General features: G+C 49.8%; 1 protein-coding gene across 3 annotated transcripts; it reads right to left on the bottom strand.

The window, feature by feature from the left end:
* Positions 1 to 4,934: 4,934 nt before the first annotated feature.
* Positions 4,935 to 15,964, bottom strand: Foxa1 (forkhead box A1). 3 transcript variants are annotated; one of them, XM_090345132.1, is made up of 3 exons: positions 15,799 to 15,964; positions 12,041 to 13,352; positions 4,935 to 5,122 (listed from the first exon to the last, which is right to left on the bottom strand). In XM_090345132.1, exons 1-3 carry the CDS (start codon positions 15,868 to 15,870, stop codon positions 4,935 to 4,937), a joined length of 1,572 nt encoding a protein of 523 aa, XP_090201258.1. In that variant the 5' UTR covers positions 15,871 to 15,964. The 3 variants fall into 3 exon arrangements, with proteins under 3 accessions (XP_090201258.1, XP_090201256.1, XP_090201257.1); XM_090345130.1 differs by lacking the exon at positions 4,935 to 5,122 and adding an exon at positions 10,317 to 10,782; XM_090345131.1 differs by lacking the exon at positions 4,935 to 5,122 and having other exon boundaries at positions 10,317 to 13,352.
* Positions 15,965 to 16,199: the final 235 nt, after the last annotated feature.

Raw genomic sequence — 16,199 nt, 5'->3', positions numbered from 1 at the left:
GTAGGACTCCAATCTTGAGTGATAAAGCTAAGGAATAGTGCCCAGGCTGTGAGTTCAAGTTCCAGAACAGGCAAAAGAAAAGAAAAAGAAAAAATATATAATAAAGTGCCATATTCACTTACTAAAAATCTCTGAAATAATATATTCCTGATAAGCCATGTGTAAATCTTGGGTCATGAGTAACTGAAATCTCTCCAGTGTAAGGTAGAATATTTCTTCTAAATGTGTAAATCTTGGGCCATGAGTAACTGAAATCTCTCCAGTGTAAGGTAGAATATTTCTTCTAAATGAACCAACCCTCAGTTGACTCCTACATTTGTTTGATAAAATGTAAGAATCTACTCATTTTAAGAAGTTAAATTCAAAGCAAAGTGCCAGTGACTCATGCATACAATCCTAGCTACTCAGGAGGCTGAGATCTGAGGATCATAGTTCAAAGCCAGCCCAGGCACAAACGTCCATAAGACTCTTACCTACAATTCACCACTAGAAAACTGGAAGTGGCACTGTGGCTCAACTGGCACTAGCCTTGAGCTGAAGAGCTCAGGGACTGCATCCAGGCCCAGAGTTCAAGCTCCATGATGATGATGATGAGGAAGAGGAGGAGGAGAAGGAGGAGGAGGAGGAAGAGGAAGAGGAGGAGGTGGGAGGAGGTGGAAGGAGAAGGTGGAAGGAGGAGGAGGAGAGGGAGAAGAAGAAGGAGGAGTGAGAAAAGGGGGAAGAGGAGGAGAAGGAGGAAGAGGAGGAGGAGGAAGAGGAGGAGGAGGAAGAGGAGGAGGAGGAAGAGGAGGAGGAGGAAGAGGAGGAGGAGGAGGAGAAGAAGGAGAAGGAGAAGGAGAAGGAGAAGGAGAAGAAGAAGAAGAAGGAGAAGAAGAAGAAGAAGAAGAAGAAGAAGAAGAAGAAGAAGAAGAAGAAGAAGAAGAAGAGGAGGAGAGGAGAAAGAAGGGGAAGGGAAGGGGAGGAGAAAGGGAAGAGGAGGGGGAAGGAAGGGGAGGAAGGGAACTGGGAAGAGGAGAAGAAGAAGAAGAAGAAGAAGAAGAAGAAGAAGAAGAAGAAGAAGAAGAAGAAGAAGAAGAGGAGGAGGAGGAGGAGGAGGAGGAGGAGGAGGAGGAGGAGGAGGAGGAGGAAGAAGAAGAAGAGGAGGAGGAAGAGGAGGAAGAGGAGGAGGAAGGGAGGAGGAGGAGGAGGAGAAAGGGCAAGGGGAAGGGGAAGGGGGGAAGGAGGAGGAGGAAGGGGAAGGGGAAGGGGAAGGAGGGGAATGAAAGAGGAGGAGAAGGAAAGAGGAGGAGGAGGAAGAAGATGTTAAATTCATACCTAAGAAGTAGAGAGGCAAAATGACTAAGCTTGGGATGATGCTTCACAATGGACCAGGATTTCTATTTAGAGTTTGAGGTTTTACTTTATTTTTACCCACACACAGTGTTAAGATTAGAAAATCAATTGCTTGTACAGGTTACATGTGCTTTGTCACCTAAAAGAATTTATTTGAAACAGTCTTAGGTGGAAAGTAGAAAAACTATTTTTTTAGATTAGCTAAAAAAAAATAGATTAAAAGACAGAACTTCAAATATCCAAAGGCAATTTAAGGCAATAAAACTGGATAATCGGATAAGCATGCTTGAAACTTAGGACATTTACTTTAATATCAGGAAAAAATATTCAGTTGACAAAACATTCAGGTTCTGCACCAGGAGATAAACACATCTTTGACATTTCAATTTATTCTGGATCTGACAGGAATGTGCTGAGAGTAACCATCTTGCCAAAGAGTGAACTAGAAGTTATAATGGGCCTTTTCTGTCACTGTTGTCTATGGTTCCACGATTCAGTGAATCTCCAAGTTAAAGTGTGGTTTGGGTTTCACTTTAGATAAAACAGAATTCTCGTTTCTATTGAAATGCTTTGTATCTTTTCCTCTTCTAATTCTTTTCCAGGGCCAAAGTCATCTACATGAAAATCCTAGTACCTTTTGTTCAGTCACTCATCATCCTGTGATGCCTGGCACACCTGAAGTTCCATAATCCTATATGTGTGCTCTGGCACTAGACAAATTGTTTATATGATAAACCACAGGACTGTCCCGTAGCTTCTGTGGTCTTGTGAATAGATGTCAGCATTACAGCTCTTTCGGTAGTTCTAAATGTATTGCTTTTTAGGAAACCATTCTTATACTCGATCCAGATGGTAGTTATTCTGAATTATTCCAAATATTATGAGCATTAACTCCCAAGTAGCTGTGCCTGTGTATAACTTATTCTGATCAACTCTTTCCCATTGTGGTAATGTGTAAAAATCTTAATCATGGCTATCTTTATCACTCACCATATTTCTAGGTATGTGACAGTGAATAAGGGACGGAGACACAGCAGTTCCACTAGAGATGCCACTAATCAAGGCAAGATTACAAATGACCTAGTCATCAAGATTCAACCTTATTGTTGCTAGGTGCCTGTGGCTCAAGCCTATAATCCTAGCTACTCAGGAGGATGAGATCTGAGATTCAAAATCTGAAGCTAGTCTGGCAGACAAAACCCTGAAATACAAGAGAAAGAATTGAACAAGAGTTCAAAGCCCTAGAACAGACACATACACATAAACCTATTGTTAATAAGTTAATGTAATGAAAAGCAGGGTAAATGTCCAGAAATGTCCAGAACACAATTTTTGAGAACCTGTGGAATCTGGAGTTTAAAACTCATCTAAAGAAAAGCTAGAACCTTTTTAATTCTTGGGGGGAAGCAGGAAATTTTTTTTCACTTTCCTTCTCCTTCTTTCTATTTTATTCTGTTACACTAAACTAAATCCTTGCTAATACTCCAAGAGAGAAAAGAAAGAAAGAAAGAAAAGAGAAAGAGAGAAGAAATGGCAGAAATGGTGGCATACACACAATCCTTGTACTGAAGAAGCTGTGGTAAAAGGATCATGAGTTCAAGGCCAGGCTGTGGCCAAAAAGATAGTTACCTAAACTTCTTTATTATTAGGAGCTCAGAATATCTACAAGACAAACAACATGTGTTTAAGGCAAATGCTTTACACAAGTAAATACATGTTTAATGTGAACTATATTCAGGATGCTGTTCTATAAGACCAAAAGAAGAAAAGAGAAAGGGAAAGGAGTAAAGAAGGAATCAAACTTTTTCTCTTTAATCTTACTTCTTATAGTCTAGTTTTCTCTCCCCTCCTTCTAGTGGTGAGGCCTAAAATTAGGACGTATACCCAAAGGTCCCTGAAGAACAATTTGTAATGGTTACTCTAGCTTTTATGGGGTAAAATACGTAACAAAATCTTCAGATTTCAGAGAATACTAAAAGTCTGAAATATGAAACACTTCTCTAAGTTTACCCCAAACCATCAAATTGCTAGATTTATTGTTTCCTTGCTTTGTGAACTCTTCTGTATATGGAACAGCCTTCTGGATGCTCCTCTAAGTCTGTATATCTGAGTGACTGGATATTTGTATGTGTATTTGCATAACTATATGAATACGTATGTATGTGTGCATGTATGAATGTATGTATGTATGTGTGTGTGTATGTATGAATGTATGTATGTATGAATGTATGTATGTATGTATGTATAAAGGTATGTCTATAACATATGCATTACCCGAAAAGTGAAGAGTGGATTATTTGTATGTTGGATAGTTGTGAAGAATTACTAAAACTCACTTCGATTCTCTTTTAATTTTTAACTGTTAGTCTTGGTCTAATTAAAGTGAAACTGAGGAAAGACTCAGTATGGGTGCAGGAGAAATAGCGTTGTGTGGGAACCGCAGCAATAACAATAATACAGAAAATGTGTACAGAACTCTTTGATCAGGATTCAATGCCCAAGCGCCTGCCTCCACCTTCTCTCTCTCTCTCTCTCTCTCTCTCTCTCTCTCTCTCTCTCTCTCTCTCTCTCTCTCTCTCTCTCTCTCTCTCCTCTCTCTCTCTCCTCTCCTCTCTCTCTCTCTCTCTCTCTCTCTCTTTCTCTCTCCTCTCTCATCTCTCTCTCCCTCCCCTCCCCTCCCTTTCCCCCTCCCCCCCTCTCCACACACACACACACACACACACACACACACACACACACACACACACACACACACGTACACACGCACACGGTTGAGGACACTTGACAATGCCCGTTTTAATCTTCCTGCACTCAGGAAAGCCTAGTGGCTGGGCTGCAGGCAGCTGCAGGGCACGGGTGGCAGTGGACCCCGGAGCAGGCACGTGCGGGGGGCCTGGGCCATGTCTGGGGGGCGGAGGAGGTCGCACATCCACGCCTAGAACCAGGACCCCCACAGCTGGATGCGAGAGGAGGTGTCCAGTCCACCGGGCCCAGCCTCCAGGGCCCCTTTTCCCACGACAGCTGGTGCGGAAATGTACCGGGTGCAAAGCGGGGCTGGTTGTTCCAGGCGCCGGGGTGGGACGGCTCGCTGGAGGAGCTGAAGCCCCGCGCACCCGGCGAGGGTCGGGGGTGGGGCGCCCCCGGGAGCCCGGAGCCGCCTCGCAGCTGGAGGCAGGGAAAGGGAGAAAACACCTCGACTGGGGCTGGTGGCACAGGAGGGGGGGGAGGTGAGGAAAAAATGAATCCGATCCCAGCACCGCCCTACCCCCTCCCCACCCGGCCTCCGGGGCGGCGCCACGGGGCCTGCCACCCGCGCCCCGGGAGCCCGGGGGCGCCGCGGCCGGGCCGGGCGGGCTGGGGCTGCGCCGCGACGCGGGTCCCTAGGAGCGGGAGTCGCCGGCCCGCCCCGCCAGGCCGGGCCCCTCGGGCGGGAAAGAGCCCTGCTTTGCTCTTTTCGTTGGCCAAGCACAATTGTGTTATTGGAGATAATGAATTCAATCCCCATCAAAGGGCATTAGGCTCGCCCGGCCCTGGACTTGCTGATGTCTTTTTTTTTTTTTTTTTAACTAGAAATGAAAGGCAAAGAAGAAAAAAAAAATTCTCTAGGGGAGCCTTGCCCCTGATCGCCGCTTTTGAAGTGAAGCGGCCGGGGCATTGTTGTTCACCTCGCGGCCCATAAGGCTGAAGAAAGCCCGGGCTTTTGATGGGCTGAGAACCGCCTCGGCAATGAGCACCACGTCGGGCCGCGTGGCCCGCGGGCAGCATATGGTTCCGGGCGCCTGGGCACCGTCTGGCGGGCAGGACGTGGGCCTGGAGAGGAGGAGGCTCCGTCAGGCAGCCTGGGCAGGGCACCAGGCCCGCACCCCGCGGCGAAGACCCGTCGGGGCTGGGGCTTCTGGCACCGGGATGGGTCGTTCCTCCGCCAGCTTCCCAGGGTTTCCACGTGGGGTTGATCAGTTCAGACTCCGACCCGGGTCCCGCACAGCACGTGGAGTGGAGGGGGGGATTACAAGTGGGGAAAGCAGAGCTCTAGGGGAGGCTAGTAAGAAGGACTGGTTTAGAACTCATTCTAAACCCAGCCCTGGGACCACGATCGACGATGGTGGGGTGGCTCCGGCCAGGCTGCTGGGCCCTCTCGAGGTGTGCGGCTCGGAGAAGCGCGTCCGGAAACTCCGCACGTGGGAGACGTGCGCGGGCGCCCTGGCCGCCGTGGGCCGGAGGAGGCGGAGGCCAGGCAGCCGGGCGGTGCGAGGCAGCTGCACCCGAAGGCCAGTCTCTGCAGTGTCAGCTGGTCCCCACGCATCTGAGCCTACTTCAGGGGTTTAGCCCCTGCTGGCCTTGGAAAAACCAACGCAAAACATGTTGCAAGACATTTTAAGTTTCCTTCCCGTGCGCGCAGGTAGACTTCCCACACCTCCGCGCGCCCACCCACCCGGGACCACCGTGCGCCCCCTCCACCGCCCGCCCCAGTCCCAGTCCCGGAAGGATCCCAGCTCCCCGCCCTCTTAATACATTATCCTGACTTAAAATTAAAGGAGAAGGGCCGTGACTCCAGGGAAAGGAGAGAAAACTTTATCCAAGCCCTGCACTGCCACATGCCAGGAGTGGCGTGGCGCCTGGCCCAAGGGGGCGCGGGGTGGGCGCTGGGGTTGATGGCTGAAAGCCTGCTGGGATGGGGAACTACAGCTGGATTCCGGGAGGGACTCCCCCAGGTGTGGCTAGGAGAATGTACCCTCCTTAACCTGCACAGAAAACCAGCTCCCCCGAACCGGCGAGCGCCGCAGAGGGGCTTCCTGGCGCCCAGTGGACCCTTACATAAATAAACCAATAACTCGCCGCAGAGGCCCTTGCTTTCTTCTTACTGAGTAGTGTTTTAAAGTAACGACTACTTGGTGTAAGGGAGGAAAGAAAGCGGGAGGGGGGTGTGGGGGGAACTGACACACTAGAGCAAGATTAGACAAGCCAAAAAGGAGTGACAAACTCCTTCAGAGGAGGGGGGCGAGACCAAGGGAGATTTCCAGTTTAATTCATTTTCCCCCTATTTCCAGGCGAGGCATTGGAGGGGGGAAATTCAGGCTGTTTTGCGTGGTTTCTGAAAGGGAGAAGCCCTTCACCTTAAACAGGCATTTGAGGAAGTCGAAAGACAGCCTCATACTAAAACTGGGAATCAAGTGTGTCTTGGATTCTGAAGTTGATTTCCCCAGTGATGTGACGAGCACCCTACTTAGACTCTCAACTCCTCTACCACAATCGTAATAAAGCCCTTGTCTGTTCAGATTTTGCCTATATTATAGGTTGTCAATAATATAAAGAACCCCCAAATCTCCTGAAGCAGCATCTAGAAGAGCTCTTCAGTTTGATTCTGGGCTTCTTGAAGGGAGGAGAACTCACTCTTAGGCTTTCCTCGCTTTCAGTGTGTGGTCACAGCTACCATACTGGAGAAATGAGGAGGGTGAACAGAAAAAGAAGGGTAGTAAACTTCCCCTTGTCAGGTTTGAAGAAATGTGAGTGGCATTTTACAAGTTAAAACTGAACTCCATGGGAATTCTCCCGATCCATAATGCAGGCTAGAATTGGGCTGCAGAGAAGGGAAGAGGGGGTAGGGGCGGGGAAAGGTAAGGGCCGGTGTCCCAGCTGTGCAAAGTTCAATGAACTGAGCTGGCTGAGAGCTAGAAAGAGAAACGCCAATGGAACCATTGTGACTCCAAACTTATCTATTCGGAAGAAAAAGACCCAGAAGATTTAAAGTAATCTGTTGTTAAATGTTATTTGGATACATTAAATAGCTTCCATAGAAAAAAATAAAATTTGCTTATGGGACTACTTTTTAAAAACCTATCTTTCCAAATGGATTGTTTTTAAATAGGAATATGGTTTCAAAAATCCGTGTTATTTTATTTTCTTACATTTGCATTCTTTGGAATATCTATTACTGTCAATGATTCAGTTTGGGGAATTTTTATTGTTAAATTTCAGCATAATTTGACTACTCATTTAGCTCAAGATAGAATGAAATAATCACCTTTCTGGCCATAATGATCCTGAATTGAGGAAGTAGTCACTTAACTGAGTTTAGCTGCAAAACACATTTTACCACAACTCAAACAATTAGCTTTGAATGTTAAAGTCACACTATTTTTTTACGAACGTAATAGTATCTATTAAATAATTTAAGCAATTTTATTTTTTAGTGGATTTTGTCCTCTTGACATATTGAGGTCTCACATTAAAATACATTATAGATAAATGTTCTACAATATTACTGCTAAATCAACAGAAAACCAATTGATCTTGAGGAAAGGTTAATTAATTTGGGCTACAGGTCTCCTGCTTTGGTCTTCAATAAAAGGAATTTATATTGATTGTGGCAGGGATTTTTAAAAGAAATTTTAATAAGCATTTTCATGGAACTAAGATCGATGTTTAAAATGCCAAAACAACAAGGTTGATGATTTTTTTTTACCAGTCTGGGAAATATTTGCTGTTTCGGCTTCATTCAAATCTGTTAGACTCCTAAGAAAAACAATGAGTTTTTATTTAACAGTCAGCTCAGGTATGCCATTTTCTGGAAATGAAAACAGCAGTTAAAAAACTTCCGTAGAATTTTATTTGTTTTCGTCACTGTAACTCTCCTCAGTTTATTCTGCTAGGCCAGCAATTATCCCGGGGACAATGGAAATGAATTTTCATCTTTGAAGAAAACGGACCGAACTGTCTTCGACTGCCAAACACTGGTGCGTTTAGTTTCTGTTGAATAGAACTGGTGAACTTTTACTCTCATCTATCTTTGGTTTCCTTCCTTCCTTCCTTCCTTCCTTCCTTCCTTCCTTCCTTCCTTCCTTCCTTCCTTCCTTCCTTCCTTCCTTTCTCTCTTTTCTCTTTCTCTCTCTCTCTTTTTCTTTCTTTCTTTCTTTCTTTCTTTCTTTCTTTCTTTCTTTCTTTCTTTCTTTCTTTCTTTCTTTCTTTTTCTTTCCCTTCTTCCTTTCTGTTTAAAACTGTCTCGGGCCTGAGCATTCAAACGCCCGGTAACAACTACCGCAGCTCCCTCGCCTGCACTGCGCTCACTCACGTTTTTCTTTTAGAAAAGTGTGTGCTGGCTTGCTGGCGCGGTCAATGGCTCAGGGGGCCCGGCCAGCGGGACTCGGGGGTCCTCCGGAGGGTTTCTCCCCCCCTCCCCTCCGGCAGACCCTTCCCCCACTTCAGGCGAAATTCCTAAATAGTCCGAGAGTGGGGAGGGGAGGAGGAGGGCGGCTGAGCAGTGTGCACCCCCCCCTTTCCGGCCCCTTTCCGCGGGAGCATCCGAAGGGAAGAAAAGAGGGGGCGCCGCGAAGGCGGGAGGGGGGGTGGCTGGGGTCGCGCGGAGAGGGTCCTGACTCTCCTTCCAAACCACAGGTGTTTTCCTCCTGGCCCCAGGCGCGGCGCCCCAGCGCGGGCGTCCGGGCGTTTGTGTGTCGGGGTTTCCGTGGCTGGGATTACGCAGCGGGAGCCGCGGGGACCGCGCAGGCCGCCTGGGCCGCGGGACGGTAACGCGGCCCCCGGCCCTTCTTTGTTGACTTTTACGTCTCCGGCTCAACTGAAAATTTATTCGCCCGGAGGGGAAAATGCCCAAACAATGAACAACTAACTGCACTTGTCACCTCGAGATGCTTGCAGTCTTGCTCCGTCCCTTCTGCCCGAGCAACCAGCTGGCCAGATCCCCCTCCACCCCCCAGCCCTGCGCGCAGCAGGCCCAGTGGCCTGGAGGGGGCCGACCTGAGAAAAAGCCAGCGGTGTCGTAGGTGGGCCCCGAGGAAAACCCGCTCCCCACGACCAGCCGCCCCGGCTCCCCAGGTCATCTGGAAGCCCTAGGCGCGCAGCAGGCTTCGTCCTTCTGTCCCCCGCCCCCCAATAAAAAATGGAAGAGAAATCTGTGCGTAGGAAAAGAGCTAGAGTCCAATAGAATTTGTAAGGGTGAAGCAGGACCCCAGAGATCGCTAAAGGGAAGCTCACGAAGGGGCGGCACCCAAATCAGACGCTTTAGATTCCAGGGACCAGCAAAAACACCAAGGCCCGAGCTCATGCATTTATATTACATTTGGAATTCAAATCTGCCATATAACTGTTGAGATGGAAAGCTTTTCCCGCTTTTGGGGGATTTTAAAGGCCTCCAAATTAAGTTTTGAAATTACTCAAGGTAGCAATAGCGCGCGCGCGCACACGCACGCACACACACACACACACACACACACACACACAATCTTTCATTAGTCGAAGAGAGCAGAGCGGGGATTTCTGGATTTTTCTCAAGTGCTCTGTGGCACCCTTCTCTCATCTGGGGAGGCAATTACGCGATAATTAAGAGACTCGCACAGTCTTTATATCTTGTCCGCAGTGTGGAGAGGAGCGATCAAAGTAAAAGCTGTCCAAGTTCAAGCCCTGGTGAGGATGGAGTCCACGCACAGGGCCAGCCTCCGCTTTGGCTGGAGTTGTTATTGTTGATGTCAATCTCAACAAGACTTACAAAGAAATAGGTGGACTGGAAAGTGAGCCTGCTATCAAAGGAGATTAATGATTTTGTGATCCCAAACAACTGTGGGGTGTGAAGTTGCATTTCAAAGCTTCTTGCAAAGCAAACAAATCATCAGCCTTAAATTCTTCAGGATAGAATTTTTAGAAATAGTATTTTTCAAAGTATCTCCACAAAATGCAAAGTAGCAGCTACTCTGAAATGTCCTTGTGACACAAAGCTTTCCCTGCAGGAATGAATTAACTCCCTGCCTCTCACTCTCATCTCAACCTAAGCGGAGAGGATCTAGCTGCAGTGGCGTTTTCCTTCTCTTTTAATAAGGGTGCTCAGTCTCCGTTGTAGACAACTTAATTTTATCACCAGAACTGATATTTTTAGTCTCACTTGAACATGCAAATAAAAAGAAAAATGCATCACAGAAGGAGGAAACTAATGTTATTTGATTTCATAGTGGAAAAACCCAAAAGTGACACATAAAGCTTATAGCCATAAACAACAACAACAACAACAAATGCTGAAGTAAACATTACTAGAAATAAAGAAATTTTGAAGTCCCAGTATTTGGAATGCTAAGTCAGTGTTTTTACCCACTTTGAATTTTGATGTATTTTACTAGCTAGATGTTCATGTGACCTTAGGTGGAAACACTATTGCTTTAGATTATTTTTCTGTTTGTCATTTACATCAAGTTCCAGAATTTGAAAACTACCCTCTTCAGAAGCTCCATTTTGGATATGATTAAGTGAAGGAAAGTAACAGAAAACCTTTTTTGTTAACATTTGATTTATTTAAAGTCCTTAACTGCAAATGATCAGGAACATATTCCACGGCTTAAAATCTCATATTATTTTCGTTATTGAGATCAAAATATCTTAATTACAATCACGTTGATAGAAATTAACATTTTAATTTCAAATTTGAACCATCATTCAAAGCAATTTCAGCTGTAAAGAAAAAAAAAGAATAAACCATGCAATAAATTAACATTGAGAAGGCAAAGAGGAATAATAATGGGACCCGTTTGGCTACACTAACACCATGTCCAGCTGTGGAAAGTGCATTAACACTGGATGAAACAGGCCTAGGATGCAGATGGGGATAATTAAAATGGCCAAACCAATAGGATTTTGGAACCTTACACCCAATTATGAAATACAGTTTCCTATAACTTCTCTCTCCTCAATGTGATGACATTTCTTTCTCTTTTATGAGAAAAAAATCCATTAAGTGGCAATACATACACAGAAGCTAATTTTATACATGTGACCTTAGAATGACATGAGCACGGTGCTCCGTGGAGTGAGAGCAGAGTTCTTCTGGGACCATTCCTGCAGAATTGGTTCCCAGGGTAGAGAGGACAGAGGGAAGGGGTCTGGTAACTCCTTGGTCAGGCAACTCTTGAATGTAGCATGTCTATCACTTACCTATTATTCTATATGTTACTCAAAAGTATGGAGAATGTTTACATATCTTCGCATGACTAAGTCCATAGACAATAAATGTGCATTTCATTTACAGACACCTGCTCTCTGAATGTATCAGAAATGGATGCTGGAAAAACCAATGGCTGTGACATTTGTAGTGGTCTGTTTACATCTTACTGCCTCATTGCAGTCCTGTCCTTCAGTACTTTCAATAGCCTTTAGTGACTACTTTTCTCTTCACCATTTCAATTCTTAGGATTAAGAGTATTGCCGTAGACCTACCTGTAAACTTGTGTGGTGGGGTCAGGGAAGGAGGGGAGGGGAGAAGCACAAACAAATATTTTTTACAAACTTGACCATGTTTCTTTCTTCTTAAATAAACCCTGCAAAGACTAGAGTGTGTCTGCAGGGGAAAGAGGGAAGGGAAGAAAGGGGAAAAGGAGGTTTTTTTTTTTTTAATATATACACTTGTGGTTCATTGAAACTTTTCAGGAAAAAAATTGTGGGTGTGGGGTTGTGGTCTTCACAACAATACACATAAAGAGTTTTGAATACAATAATAAAGTAACAGTCCTTTCCCTGTGTGTTGGGGGGGGGATTGTGCACGGAAAATAAAAATAGTTGGGATGTGATTATGCTGTTGGTTTCATACATGTGGTTTTGTTTGTTGGTTTTTGTTTGTTTTCTCTCTATCTCTCTTGCTATCAGCATGGCCATGCAGACAAAAACCCCAGTCCCGGGAGCTAGGAAGTGTTTAGGACAGGTCTGGAATACACACCTTGGTAGTAGGCCGGTTCCAGGGCCGAGGGCTCGATGGGACTCCGGCCGGCCACCGAGGCACTGCCCAGGGGAAGGCTGGCGGGCAGGGCGGCGCCGTAGGGAGAGTACTGCAGTGCCTGTTCGTAGGCCTTGAAGTCCAGCTTGTGCTGCTGCTCCGAGGAGGACATGAGGTTGTTGATGGAGAAGGGATGGTTGAAAGAGTAGTGGGGATCCCCCTTCAGGTGCAGCTGGGACTCGTGGGGTGCCAGGCCGTGCGCCGGATGGGAGGGGGGCACGGAGGCCAGCCCCCCGGGCCCGGAGCTGAGGGGGGGCGCCGAGGAGGCGGAGGGCGTCTTCAACTCCGAGGCGCCCCCTGTCGCCGGGGCCCCACTGTGGTCCAGAGTCTGGGGGCTGGCGGCGGGCCCCGCGGCCGGCGCGCCCTCTAGCTGGCCGGCCTTGGTGTGCGCGCCCCGGTGGAGGGGGGAGTCGGCTCCGGGGTTCCCCGCGCCGGAGGGGTCCTTGCGGCTTTCGGGGCCTCCCTTGGAGCCGCCGCCACCGCCGCCGCCGCCGCCACCACCCCCAGCTCCGGGCTGCTTCTCGCACTTGAAGCGCTTCTGACGGCGCAGGTAGCAGCCGTTCTCGAACATGTTGCCCGAGTCCGGGTGCAGCGTCCAGTAGGAGCCCTTGCCCGGCTTGTCCGGAGAGCGCGCCACCTTGACGAAGCAGTCGTTGAAGGACAGCGAGTGGCGGATGGAGTTCTGCCAGCGCTGCTGGTTCTGGCGGTAGTAGGGGAAGAGATCCATGATCCACTGGTAGATCTCACTCAGCGTCAGCATCTTGCTGGGCGCCTGCTGGATGGCCATGGTGATGAGCGAGATGTACGAGTAGGGCGGCTTGGCGTGCGGGTAGCTGCGCTTGAACGTCTTGGCGTCGCCGCCGCTGCCCGCGCGGCTGCGGCCCAGGTTGGACGGCGCGTACGCCATGGGGCTCATGCACGGGTTCATGGCGGCCGCGTAAGGGCTCAGGCCGTTCATGGAAGCGGCCGGCTGGGCGCCCATGGCGCTCATGCCTCCCGGGCTCAGCGCCGTGCCCATGGCGGTGACGCCCGCTGCCGTCATGCCGTTCATGGCGCCGGCCGAGCCCCCGGGCATGCCGGACACGGCGCCGGGGCTCAGGCCGGCTCCCAGGCCCGGGTTGGCGTAGGACATGTTGAAGGAAGCCGGCGTCATGTTGCCACTCGTGGTCATGGTGTTCATGGTCATGTAGGTGTTCATGGAGTTCATGGAGCTCAGGCCCGAGTTCATGTTGCTGACCTGGACGGAGGAGTAGGCCTGGAGCCGGGGCAGAGGGAGAGAGGGCCCCGGAGGGCGGGGTTAGTGTGGGCGCCGGAGGCCAGGGCGAGCCCTCACCCCCAGCCAGCAGAGAGAGCATCTGTGCAATGCACGGGGGTCTCTCCCTCCCCCCCCCTCTCTCCCAGGCCACATTGTCAGGCGCCCTTCCAAGCCCCAGCAAAGATGTCTTGCACGGCAGGGGGAAAATCCTAGCGCGGCAGGCATGAAAGACGAGCGCTCACACAAAATATTGTCCCCAGGAAGATGTGTAATCGCCTTACACGCCGGGCTTAGGGGCCGCCGTCCGGGTCCCCTTCCTCTCCCCGGGGCGGGCGCACGGAGCCGCGCGCCTCTCTACCCTGCAGCTGCCTTGGCAAAACGCCTCGGGGGCCAGTGGTTTTTTTTTTTTTTTTATAACCCGGAACGATTCTCTCACCCTCCACCTCCTTCGCCCGAAGGGCGCAATGGCTCCCAGGGCGCCTCCGCACGACCGGGAGCCACCCAGGAGCACCGGCTCTGCGCCCACCGTGCCCACTCCAGGCTGCCCACCCGCAGTCTCGATTGTGACGGGTGGCCCTGGAATCAAACTCCTCTTTGATAGAGGAAATCGTTCAGGGCTTCAGGCTCCCTTCCTCGCCCCAGTTACCCAACAGCTGGCTTTATTGCTAAACCATGCTTTGAGGTTGTTTATTAAAATTTATTAGTAGAACTTTCTACCTATTGTAGCAACTGCAGTACTTAAGTAAAGCTTAAAAAATGTTTACAACTGAAGCGCCTGCGAGGGGTGCATAATAATATCAACAGGCCACACGTAACGTTAACACGACTTCATCTATCTATCTCCACACACCTCAGCGATCCGCTGGAAAGCTTGCATCTTTGCTAACCTATTTCTGGTCCCCTTAGGCTCGAACATTTGTGCTGAGACAACTTGTTGAAATAATCATCTGCTTTCCTCCCCACATGCCCGTTCCTTGGACTGTATTTCAAAGCCTGGGCATTGAAACTACACGAGTAGTTTGGAATAATTTAAAATTCCAAAAAAAAAAAAAGAGCCAAACTCTTCTGACTTCCTCTTAATGCTATTCTTTCTATTTCCTAATTCCTGGCTTTAAGATGTGAGAAAGCCCTTTCCATAGGGGTCTTAACTGGCTGATGGGTCGAGAGGATGGCATCAGAATTAAACCTCTGGAAGAGGTCTGGACTGACTCTCTCTCTCTCTCTCTCTCTCTCTCTCTCTCTCTCTCTCTCTCTCTCTCTCTCTCTCTCTCTCTCTCTCTTTCTCTCTCTCATCACTGTGAATTGGGAACTCTCAAAGTACTTGGAAATTGTGGAGCCCAGAAATACTGAAAACTCAGTTTCTGATAATTCAGTAGGGAATTCTGATGTCTTTTCAGCAAAAGGGTGGGGGACGGCTTTTGAAAACATTAGAGGAGAGGAAACTAGGACCACCCCCCGCAAGATATTACGAAGCAAATAAATTCAATGAATACTTTTGTGAATATATCACTCCAGTATTTTTCTGATTTTATATTTTTCTGCCGTGTCTTAAGGTTTTGTCTTTTTTTAAAAAAAATCTTTAGGGTTTATTTTCTTTCTCTCTTCCTCAGAGTATCCAAGACTGTTTCAAAAAGCGTTTCCGATAACGGTATATTAAACTTCGGGGGTTTAATAACCAGCTGTTTCCAGGAAGGGGGGTGGAATGCTTTTTAAACGGTGTGGGTCCTGCCTCTACCTGGTTACCCTAGCAATCCTTTTGTGCTCACGGTAAAAATGAGCTCCAAGAACATGCCACCGAGGGGACAATGAAGAGAAACAGGTTCTCCGTCCCGAGTTGGGGGGGGGGGGCCTTCGGCCCGCACCAGCGCCACCCAGCGGTGCCACGGGAGAACGCGCTCCCTTCTCCTCGGCAACCAGGGCTTTTGAAGAACAAGTTTGATAAAATTTAGGATTCGTTTCCTCCTCCAGCGGCCCAACTTGGCGGCAGGGAGCTTGGTATGGGAAGAGAGAGGTGAAGTAGGCGGGGAGGAAAGAAGAGGCCGCCCTGGAGGCGAGTTCTGGCTTTCTCAGAGTTGTTCCCCAACTCCTGCCAGCGCCCGCGCGCCCGCCCGCGCGCCAAGCCCGCGCCTCCGCGGCTCCCGGGACTCCGGGGCTCCGAGGCTCCAGCTCCCGCTCTCCCCGTGTTTTCAAAGCCGCCAAGTTCCTAAAACTCTCTCCCTCGGCAAGCTCCAAGATCCGGCGGGCGAGCAACCGGGTGCCCCGGGACCCCCCCTCCACCCACATACCCCAAACCCAGAAGGGGCCACCCGGGACGGGCGCTCGGCCGTGTCGCCCCAGAGGCACCCGGAGCCCGCCCGCCACCTTACTTTGCCCGGCACCCCTTCTCATGCCGATCTCCCCCGAAACACGCGCTCCGGGGACGCCCCCTCGGCCACGCGCCTCTCACCTCCTGCGTGTCGGCGTAGTAGCTGTTCCAGTCGCTGCTCTCATGCCCTTCCATCTTCACAGCCCCTAACATCCTGGAGCCACCCGGTCCGTCGCAACCATCCAGCCCCGTGCCAAGCGACGGGCGGGCGCTCTGCGCCGGCGGGGAGGGGGGGAGGGAGGTGGAGGACGGGGGAGGGGAGGCGAGCGGCCGCGGTCACCCGAGCGCCCGCGCCGGCCCGAGGCCACCCCGGCCCGCGAGGAGGAAGCGGGGCGCTGCGGGGCGCGGCGTGCGCGGCGGCGCGGCGGGCGGGGGCAGCGCCGGGGGGACGCGCGGCGGCCGCGGAGCGCGGCGCCCGGGAGCGCCTCCGCGGGAAGTGAGCGGGCGGCCGCTGCGAGGCGAGTGCCGTGGAGCTGATGTGG

The sequence above is a fragment of the Megascapheus bottae genome, chromosome 14 (genome assembly GCF_031878675.1).
Source record: "Megascapheus bottae isolate mThoBot1 chromosome 14, mThoBot2.hap1, whole genome shotgun sequence".
Taxonomy (NCBI): Eukaryota; Metazoa; Chordata; class Mammalia; order Rodentia; family Geomyidae; genus Megascapheus; species Megascapheus bottae.
Note: the sequence above shows the minus strand (reverse complement) of the source record. Positions and strands in the feature narration are given on the sequence as shown.

What these genes read in the sequence shown, in the direction of transcription:
- Foxa1 (XM_090345132.1), bottom strand. Translation starts at nt 15,870, where the DNA reads ATGTTAGGGGCTGTGAAGATGGAAGGGCATGAGAGCAGCGACTGGAAC. An exon ending in ACTACGCCGACACGCAGGAG is followed by an intron (nt 13,353 to 15,798) that starts GTGAGAGGCGCG and finishes CCCCGGCTCCAG; the next exon opens with GCCTACTCCTCCGTCCAGGT. An exon ending in GGAACCGGCCTACTACCAAG is followed by an intron (nt 5,123 to 12,040) that starts GTGTGTATTCCA and finishes CCTGCCCGCCAG; the next exon opens with ACGGTGCCCAGGCGCCCGGA.